This window comes from Sinocyclocheilus anshuiensis, unplaced genomic scaffold (genome assembly GCF_001515605.1).
Source record: "Sinocyclocheilus anshuiensis isolate Anshui unplaced genomic scaffold, SAMN03320099.WGS_v1.1 scaffold884, whole genome shotgun sequence".
Taxonomy (NCBI): domain Eukaryota; kingdom Metazoa; phylum Chordata; class Actinopteri; order Cypriniformes; family Cyprinidae; genus Sinocyclocheilus; species Sinocyclocheilus anshuiensis.
In genome coordinates this window covers 100579-111855 of record NW_015549614.1, presented here as the reverse complement: position 1 = coordinate 111855, position 11277 = coordinate 100579, and the positions used below count along the sequence as shown (strand labels likewise).

The window sequence follows — 11277 nt, the reverse complement described above, 5'->3', positions numbered from 1 at the left end:
AGCAAGCTAATGACACACAGGTGGAAGTAATCACACAACAATAAGTCCAGGCAAAGGTTTATGGGAAATGTAGTCTGTGACGGAATGGCAAAGGAGTAGTAAGGAGTGCCCTCCAGTGGAGCTCATGGGCACTCCAGCTGGTGATCGTGACAAGGACACTGTGAACTCAAACTAAATGTGTGGAACCAATGTCCATAATTCAATTGAGTAAATCCAACAAATCTTTTTTTTTTCAGTGTATATATATATATAGCAAATTTACTGATTGAATGACGAGAATTGTAGTTAGTAACATAATCTGTTAGATTACTGATTTTACTTAATGTGTTGTGACTACTTTAAAATGAATAAATTATTAGAAAAATAAAAAACAATCAAAGTAATGACTGAATGCTACAAATAGAAATATTTTATTTGTTTACCTGCACTGTAAAAAATTTATTGTCAAATTAACAGTAAGCAAGAAACTGTTGAGATAAACAGTATAATACTGTGTAAACAACAGAAATCATTTACAGTGTGCATGTCAGTATGACCATTAACCGACATCAGAGATCTGTGAACGTGCAAACGTGTTGTTATATTACTGAAATAAAATCTGAGGGATCTGCAATAGCCTATGTATTGTTAGGTTAAAGGGGGTTGGCAGACAAAAAAGTTTGGGAATCCCTGCACATGAAAACAGCAATGACATCACACATCTAAAGTTTTCCTGGTTTTAAATATTTGTAAAATATATTTCTTTAAATATATGAAACTTTTGTCCAGATCAATAATTAGTGAAAGTGATGAAAACATAGGGTTTCACAGCTATATCACCATGGTGTATTACATCACTGTACCATGATACAGCCACAGAATTTTTGTAAGGGCTGTTATTAAAAAACAGCTCAGAGCCAATTTATTAGAGATGCTGATTTATACAGTGTGTGTGTGTGTGTGTGTTTGGGTTGCAGGAATCATATCGTGGCTGCAGGACATACTTGCGTACTGTGTGATACAAGAGAGTTCAGCTCTGCCTCTGATGTATCGTCCCTGATGATGCAAGAGCCGCGGTTCGAGGCTGCACTGGCCATTCATCTTTTCAAAGGAGTCAGGCTTCTTTTAGGTGACACGTCCCTTGGCCTCTCAAAAAATTCACGCATGTGTTGGTTTCACCATATTAGTAAGAGCATCTCGTAGATGCAATTGATTTTATTCTGAGGTGGAGCACCACAGAGCCCAGCCTGCACACACAGATACTGTACACACATCTATCTTGTCTCATTAGTGTTACTGTCCAGTATAGAGCTCGATCACACAATTTATGACTTCACTGGTGATAGATAAAGTGGAAGTAGCTACTTGCACACTACACCATACACGTTTTATAGTAGTATTTTGTTTAGGGATGCACATTATATTGATACTATATCAGTTATCAGCCATTATTAGTGTTTTTATTTTATTTTTGGCATCGACTAATATTGGATATTTGATTGTTCATGCTCATTTCTGCTTACTTTAACGTTTAGATTTTTTTTTTTTCATTTCATTGACAATGCCTTATATTTACATGCATGTTTAGCCAATAAGTATTTTTGTCATGACTGAAATTCCACGTTTACAAAAAAGTACCATGGTGTTACTGTGTTTTTTGTACCATGCACCATGGTATTATTTGAAATATTATGGCATATGAAGATGGTAATTATTTTATTACCATAGTATATATCGGAGTACCATGGTATTACCATGTGAGGCCATCACTGTACCATGGTTTAATATCATTAATATTATATGATATTTAATCATATAATATATTTTCAGCTTCCTCTACCAGTTTAAGGCTTTAATTTAGAAAACTGGCTGTTGACTGATAAATTGTTACTCACATTCTTACTCACAGAATGTCTTGTTAAGATTGAAGGCTACTTCTCTCTCACCTCCCTCAGATATGGCATTTGTTTGAGTAATTTCCCAAAATGTCCACTCTATGGATGACTGCTTTCCCCTCTGGCAAGATAAACACACTGTTTCATGCCTCAAAGACTTTGCTCACTAGGGATTTAAAAGTTGAACTTCAGAGGAGGTGAATAAGTGAAATAAGGGATTTATGTATTTGTTGTGAATTTTCATTTCTCTGCAGATGCTGGAGTGCCGTTTGGGGTGGTGTTTGGAGGGACGGATGTCAACGAGGACGTAAAAGATGAGCACAAGCGAGCTGTGATGGAGGAAGTTCTGCGGAAGGCCAGGTCAAATTTACTTTGATGAAATCTGACACTTATCCTGCTCCCCTGCTCTACACAGACATAATTAAAGGAATAGTTTGACCAGAAATGAAAATTCTGTCATTTACGACCCATTCCAAACCTGTATGACTTCCTTTATTCTGTGGAACACAAAAGAAGAGATATTAACGAATGTACTGGTTGTTCTTTTCCATGCAAATTAAAAATGTAATCTGTCTGTTTCTCATATAATAATTCATATGGCTTCAGAAGACTGGTCATATAGACTGCATGATGCTTGATGGTGCTTTTGCATCTTTTTTGAAGCTTGAAATCTCCAGAACATTCTTTAAAACGTTTGTGCTCCACAAAAATGAAGAAAGTCGTATAGGTCTGGAGCAAGGGGCGAGTAAAAGATTTTTAATTGTACGTGAACAATATGAAAGAGGATTATATAAGCTTACGAGTATATTGTTAATCTCTTCTTCTAAGATTGGTCTTTAATTAGTCTTCTAATCTGTACTGGATAAGGTGGTCTGGATAAGCATATTAGAATGATTTCTGAAAGATCACGTGACACTGAAGACTGGAGTAATGATGCTGAAAATTCAGCTTTGCATCACAGGAATAAATTATGGTTTAAAATATATTCAAATAGAAAATAGTTCAATTTAAAATTACAATTTTAAATTGTAATAATAGAAAGATCACGTGACACTGAAGACTGGAGTAATGATGCTGAAAATTCAGCTGTGCATCACAGGAATAAATTATGGTTTAAAATATATTCAAATAGAAAATAGTTATTTTAAATTGTAATAATTTTTCACAATTTTTCTCTTTTTACTGTATTTTTTATTAAATAAATGCAGCCTCGGTGAGCCCAATAGACTTATAAAACATATATAAATATAACAATCATATAAAAATATATAAATTTTTCAAACTATTGACAAGTACTGTGTTTTAAAAAAATATACTGACCCCAAACTTTTGAACAGTAGTGTATAGTCTCTCTCTCTCTTTTTTTTATTTATTAATTTTTTAACCCTCCAATATTTGGCCTAAAAAATATTGATAGGATCAGGTATTATGAGGCATTTCTCTTGTTCATCTATAATAGACTGAATCTTTACCCAAAGCCTGCCAGCTTTGGTTTCAATTCATTAGCCAGGTGTTATAGATTCATGTGATCTGTTTGATTAGTACAGGCAGACTCGCACCCTTTTGACAAGTCTTAAGGGAATAATTGTTAAATAAACTTTAAGTGTTACTCAGTGATTGCATTGCGGTGCTTTTTTTTGCGTGGCTTGACTTGTTTGATTTACAGATTTTTGACGGCCACTGACAGCTTTGATGTCTGGGAAAGTGTGGAATTGTGGTGAAATGAAAACGTTTGAACGCAGTCACTGGGGTGAACCTCACTATCACAAACCAGTGCAGAAATCTGACTTTTCATGTTTCTTTACATGTTAAACATGACAACTCACTTTCTTCATCTTTCTCTCTCTCTCTCTCTCTCTCTCTCTCTCTCTTCTTTTTTTATCTTTCTCTCTCTCTCTCTCTCTCTCTCTCTCTCTCTCTCTCTCTCTCACACTCAGGTTTGCTGTGGCGTTCACTGATAAATTGAAAGAACGCGCAAAGGTGCTCTTGGTAAGAAACGTTAGGGTTTACAGCTCTGGGTTCTTACAACTTCTGTTGTTGACATGCCAGAGCAAACTTTCAGCAGCTGTCAAGAGCCCTTTTCATACGGACTGCTGTTCAGAGTGCAATAAAGAGGTTTAAAAAGTTTGTGAAATCAGTATTGACTTTTTGTTGCACAAGATAGAATGCTGTGTAAATATATTCAAACAGAAATGAGTCATTTCAAATTGTAATAAAATTTTACAATATTACTGTTTTTACTGTATTTTTGACCAAATGCAGCTTTGGTGAACGTAAGAGAAGTCCAAAAAAAACAATTTTTTACCAACTCTAAACTTTGAACTGTAGTGTATGTAGTAGAAAATGTTCTAATTGCACTTAAAGTATAGGCACACTGAAAGGATATTGAGTAAATGAGGTAATAAAAATGGCAGTGTTTATTCCTAATGGGTTAGAGAAGAGGAAAAAAGGTGAGAGACAGACAACTACTGCGCTAGCTGATGCTATAAATAATACAAAAGGATTTAACAGCTACAGATGCAATATCCTGCCTTCAATCCTGTAATAGCACAGCATTAAAATCACTATTTCCATGTTTTATCCTCAAATGAAACCCCAGACACACAATTCAAGGCAAACAGGATGTCTCTGTTTTTGTCACACACACACACACACACACACCCCCAGACACACAATTCAAGGCAAACAGGATGTCTCTGTTTTTGTCTCACACACACACACACACACACCAGGGGTCTCCCTCTCCCAGGACTGATAACATCCAGCCAATTTCCCCTCTATCTGTGTGAAATTATCCACTTTATCTCAACCAGCCATTTACATTTTATTATTTTATTACGTTCCTGCTGCTGTATTGTTTTTGTTTGTCTTTTTTCCCCTCAGCTGGTATTGATTTAGGCAAATCATGGATTCGAGATTTTTTTCAGCAGATTTTTTTCTGTTATTACATTAGCCAAGGACATGTTTTGGGCATGAATTTTGAACATGGATAACTCTATGGTCATAAAAAGAGAAATTCTAACGATTGACATTTAGGTTTATTTTCATCTGCAGGGTTTCCAGGGTCATTCATAAAGTAATATTAATATCTAAAATTAGTAAAATAATAATAAGAATTATTATTATTAACTGTTTTTTCCTAGTAAACATGAACCAGTGGAGAAGTAATTGAAATTAATTAGTCGGTAGGTTGGGAACGCATATCTTACACTACTACAAATGTCCAGTAGGGATCTAACATTTATTTCTTGACCATTTTTTCCAGGTATGTGAGTGCAAGAAGATCTATGTACAGCCTCAAGGTAGAGTTTATTAATACTGCAAGTTGTGGGCCAACTGCATTTTTGAAAGGTCTTTGAATGTTTTTGAAATATAATATGTTATGTAATTATTGAAACGTCTACATATGTTTCCAGGGATTGAGACCAGAGTGGCATCACATTTCAGCTGGAGTGACTTTTTACACAGCACAGGTGCAGCACCTTCACCAATACTGTTCTCCACTTAATGGCCTACATCATTACATATACGATAGACATACAGGTAGAAGAGCTTTAGATGACCACGTTTTATTAATAACTTGACATATGCATTCATCATCATACCCCTCAAACACTGATGATTTTGATAAGCAGCAGACGTCGCCCCATTAAATATACATGTGGTCTTCAGCCCTCAACACACTTGAAACAGGCTCAGGAGCTCTCAACCTTGATTAGAGACAACCTGATCACCTTCGGGAGTGAAGGAGGGTGTGCATGTGAGTCTGTACATGTATAACATGCATATTTATTTTGAGATGGGGCAACAGAGTAAAAGAAAGAAATAGAAAGAACAAAGATGTATTTGAATTTACGATATCACTATTGCCTGTTTTGGTGATTTAAACATTTAATCCATCATTTTCCAAGAGGTTTTGTTTTTTGGTCAGAGTGTTTCACATTCACTTTCTTCGTGTTTCATATAGCAGATAGAAAGGTTTGTTGGTTTTATAGAAATTTGTGTAAATGTCTTCACAGTCAAATCACAGTTTTGTAGATAATTTTTTATTTTTTTTTTTGTAGATAATTCTCACAGATATACCATGGTCTTTTTGGACAGGATAAGCGATTTTGAAATGGGTGTGGGTGTGTCTGCTGCGCACTTGCCGACACAGGTAACTGAGCCAACAAAATAATTATGCAGGAAATATTAAACATGGACATATAGCTGGTATTACTATCAGAAATCGATTCGGATATACAATTAATATTACAATACAAACCTCTGTTAATATTGCTGTATGTTGTATTGAAATTCAAAGCTTACCATGCATCATCTTGGAAATAAAGCTCATGTCTTTAAGACTGTATAGTATGTAGTCAGTGTTATTTCTCTGAATAAGTTATGATGCGTGTATTTTTTTATGTTCTAATGGAGCAACGTTTGGACTACAACGCATATTTTCCGGGATTTGTGATATCACAAATATCGACGAATGGGACGAGACCTGGTTGAGCTGCACTAGAGAAGGCAACGAGTGTTATCACTATGTCGGAGACACGCTAGCTTTCCCAAGGCAGACGAACTTAGTGGTTACAATCATCCGGGTTTAAATCGCGCTCAAATTGATTTGATTTTGACTCAATATTTACACTGAAGCTTGCAGGCGGCTATGGTAAGGGGCGTGACATTTCCCCGACCAGTCGCCGAGTGCTGCCAATCACAACACACACTGGCCCAGCTAACCAATCACAGCACATTTCGTATTTCAGAAGGCAGGCCTTCATTTGATACAGGAACTATTTGAGCCGTTCATGCCAGACTGGGGAGAGAGGTGTTGTAATAATGTAAAATATGTGAAAAATAATGTGTTTTTCGAACAACCTAGTATGAGAGCCTGCTCTAGTACACCCCCAAAACAAAATCAAGGCTTTGTAAAAGAGCATAATAGGACCCCTTTAATTAATTATTAGAATGAATGGGAATACTAATATGGCGGCGTGGTAGCTTAACTTTTATGACGTCATGAGCAATCCAGTTCTCTATTATAGATCATATGTCCATGTTTAATACATCAATATCGCTTATCCTGTCCGAAAAGACCATAAACATTGCAGATAACATCTGAAGTAACAATTAATTGACATACACAACATATCCTAAAAACTAATCCTGTGTGTCTGATGAGCTTCAAATCAGGTGATTTTAGGTCAGTGTTTCGGCTGTCAGTCAACGATGCTCTCAGCCGGAAGGTAATAGTAAGATGGCCGCTCGAACACTTCTGGTGGATTCACCCCCTGACGGCAGTTTAGAATGCAATGAGCAATCCAGTCATCATATAGATCAGTGGATTCAACACATTTTTTTTAAGTTGAGGGGCTAATACTCTAGTTCAGTCAATTTACAAACTAGTTGAGACAGTGAAAACTTTAAATGTTAAGTTGAATGAACAAATTCAGAAACTGCAAGTTGTCAACTTAAAAAAAATCAATTGAAACAACTAAACTTCGAGATATTTTTTTACAGTGTACTTCGTAACCTTAACCAATGAAATTGGCTGCTGGGCGGGGTTTGCGCTGAATAGCGCTCTAAAGAAAATGTCAGTTTAGGAAGTAAACAGTCAAGAGGATCGTGTGGTATGAGGCCGCTGAGCCGCAGAAGCCAGGGCTTCAGCCGTCCTTAACTCCCCACCTGAAACTCGCCGGAAATGGGACCTTTTTAGTTGCACCCAGCATCACTGCCCCGTCCTACCCTGCGAATCTCGAGCCCTGGGACCCCCTGATGCATAGAACAAATCAATACAGATAAATGTTCCCACGCACTGCACTGGGACGGCTTGTGGTGGATGATATAATGGTTAACCCCCCCCAAAGATCTACCTTTGACCAGCTATAACTCCAGAGCCCCGTACAGGGCTGGTTGCATTTCAACGGGCCGAGGAGACCTTCATTAAACATTTTTAAAGGCCATATTTATTTATATAGCATGTTTAGAACATTTTATTTAATATTATTTTGACTTAATAAGACTGATATCGTCTTATTCGCCATGCTTGCAGGTGCATAGTACGTGGGAAAAACTGAACTTGGCGTTCCATCACTAATGTCACCAACCACACGAAGATCGATTTGTCACATCTGCCTGCTCTTCAACTTTAAACCAGTTGTGGTTTGGAAATACATGATTCGTCAAATAGACGTCATTCATAAATTCAGCATATTATTATGAAAAACGACTTTTTGGAAAAGCACATTTTATTATGAAAAAAGGAGGTATTTAAACACAGAAGTAGTGTGTGAAAGAGGATATTGTGAAATATTTTACACAAAGATTTTCATGGAATTTTACTAAATAAATGGATACATTTAATTATTGATTCTTTTATTAATTTAATTATTTGATTAATTAGTTCAGTTATTTAATAATTATATAATTATTTCAGAATAAATTGGTACATTTAACTGTTGTTTTATTGAATTCATTATTTATTTAATCATTTCATTTAGAGAACTTTGGTCCTCCATAGAATGAAAGTATTCAAAAAAAAAACTTTCTGACCACAAACTTTTGAACGGTTGTATATATAACATTATATAATAAAATGTCAAACCAAATGGCATTTTATTTATTTATAAGACAGCACAACCAAACAAACTTGCTTTTTCAAGCAAAATATATCATAAAAAGAAAGTGGTTTTCAAAAATGTTCAGTGTTTTATTTATTTATTTATTTATTTTATTTTATACTTGTGCAAAAACACTTGATTTATTATTTTGTATCTAATGATTTATTATTTTGTATCTAATGCAGTGACATTCAGATTTATACGTGTGACTTAAGTGTCCAAAAGTGTCTAAAGATTTTTGGGGCTGCTGTGTATCGGTCCATCACTAATGAAAAGACCCACTCCTCACTGGAGAAATTAAATCTGATCTGTGATGCAACTGTCGTTCGGCACGCTGCATTGAGCAGCTGCGTTCAGTTTTTAATTGTAGTGTCTGTTCTTTTACTGAACTAGATGATTTTTATTTCTATAAAAAATCAAAACGACGGTGGGGGTCGGTGCCGCGGTGGGCAAGTGACGTAACCGGTGTTGCTGCTTAACACCGGTATCACCGTCAACACCGTCTATCGCGGCAAGCCTACTCTGAGATCAGTCGACACAAGCCTCTGCAGCTCTATCAAAGCTGGTGCTCTGACCCCCCACCGTGTTGAGTGGATGCTGAAGTAGATGATGGGATTGCTGAGATGTCATCTCTGGATCACACCCAGGTTGGAAGTCTATAGTTGTGTCGAAGTTTTTTGGTGGAGCAGGTTTTCACATGACAGAGAAGATCTGGGTGGTCCTCTGGGATTGTGCTGTATAGACCCCCTCATAGCACTGGGTGATGATGAGAGTCACGCCTGCAGGGGCTCATGGGAAATGAGGTCCTGATGCAGAGACGATTTAGTGTGCTCGGAGATGTGAGCGCCAAGAGTGAAGTTTTATTTCTTTAATTCTTTTCTGAGGCTTTGAGCTGTCTGGAGGTGTAAGTGTAGCTCCAGGGGTTGATGTTAGTGGAAAAACATAATTCAGAGAAACTTGTGAAGGACATACTTTGATAGGTCATTGAACTCCTCTGTTTGCTGCTACACTTGGCCAAAAAGCACATTTTTGCAGCAGTGATTAATCTATAATGGTTAATGGTGTAATCTGATTTGTTTAATGAGGCATCTTTTGACTTATATATATAAAAGACTAGTTTAAATTAGGGCTATGATTAATCAAAATAAAATGAAATTGCAATATGGTTCACTATTTTCAAATTGCAATTTAATTAAATATATGTGCTGCATGTTTTGGAGTGAAGCATGGCATAGTGTTCAATTACACACATGCAGTTTATGATCCAGTATTTTGGAGCAGCTTAGTTCACAGTAAATGCTGCTCCTCACAAACTCCATTTTTGCATCTGATCTGAATTTGCTTAAAAAGTGCAATATGTGCCTTCCCATACTTGTAATGAGATGAGCTTATAAACCGGCTGCTGTGAACAAAAGAGAAACTTTAAGGGCTCCTGGTGTTTTGTTCAGAATAAACGTTTGACTCTTTAACAAAAATGAAGAAGAATAAGATGGCCATAAATGTTATTGTAATTTTACAGTTTTAATAATAAATATTACTATATTATTATTTTAAATACTATTTTAGTGTATTTTACATTTCTTTTATTTTTGCTAAATATTACAATGATGTTTCTTTTTTTTTTTGGTATTTTTATTTAATAATAATATAAAAATATTTATCATCATATTAAATAGTATTATACTTCTATAGTCATATTGATATATAATCAAAAAAACGTTTGCCCTAACTTTACAAAGCGCAAACCTTTAATCGCAATTTTGATTTTTAGCAGAAAAACTGCAGTTTGATCATGCAGCCCTTGTTCACATTGCAGCTTATTCCACCCGATCAGTCCAATTCTGTGCATTTCATTATTTGACTTAATACTGTTACGGAAGGAGACTTCTGGGGCTGGAGCCGACACTGGAGCGAGCTCTGGGGCTGGAGCCGACACTGGAGCGAGCTCTGGGGCTGGAGCCGACACTGGAGCGAGCTCTGGGGCTGGAGCCGACACTGGAGCGAGCTCTGGGGCTGGAGCCGACACTGGAGCGAGCTCTGGGGCTGGAGCCGACACTGGAGCGAGCTCTGAGACTGGAGCCGACACTCGGCAGAACTGGGGATCAGGAGTGTGAATTTTAAGTTTGAAAAGCTGTGAAATGTGACATTTCCAGTGTGCAAAACAGATTGTTTGATGTAGTGTAGACTTAATAATAATAATAATATGTTTAAAGTGTATTTTACAGTTTAATAGCAGGCAATTTTAAACTGTGATTTTTTTTGAGAAATACATTCCTTAGGTATATAAGTCACCCACTACATTCAGGTTAAAGTTTATCTTTATGATCAAGTGCAGGCAAAAAAAAAAAAAAGAATGTAAACCAAGGGGGGAAAAAAATACCTTTCTTGGGTAAGGGGATGAGGAAGACAGGTAATAGGGAAGACATCTTACGGTTTGTCCATATCAGTTTCTGTGGCACGTGAAGATGAATATTCTCCTCCCTCTGGAGAGACGCACTGCTCTTGCCTTTATTTGCCTTTAGTTTTTCCCCCACCTTCAGTGACAGGCCTGTTTGTTTATATCCTCCTCTTTTTCTTTCATGTGAACTCTTAGATCTAACACTGTAGAAAAGACACGTGTCTACTGTTGCACTCACACATAAGGGCAAACCCACTAGATTGTCTTTATTTTTTAAACCTTTGCGGTGTAATTCATCCTGCAGTAATTATATTTCCCTCTCAAGTGCATCAGAGAAGTTGACAGAGCATTCTTAACTGATCCTACAGAGAGACTAGAGAAAATTGTCAAGCGGTTC

The 11277-nt window shown here is 36.6% G+C and overlaps 1 protein-coding gene across 1 annotated transcript in view; it reads left to right on the top strand.

Annotated features, from left to right (window-relative positions):
- LOC107659266 (glycosyltransferase 1 domain-containing protein 1-like) overlaps positions 1-11277 on the top strand; it is a 36943-nt gene that overhangs the window by 8277 nt on the left and 17389 nt on the right. The window contains exons 3-7 of the mRNA XM_016448149.1: positions 957-1108; positions 2129-2234; positions 3812-3863; positions 5140-5176; positions 5291-5347. Coding sequence (XP_016303635.1) covers positions 957-1108; positions 2129-2234; positions 3812-3863; positions 5140-5176; positions 5291-5347 — 404 coding nt within the window. The remainder of the gene's footprint in view (positions 1-956; positions 1109-2128; positions 2235-3811; positions 3864-5139; positions 5177-5290; positions 5348-11277) is intronic.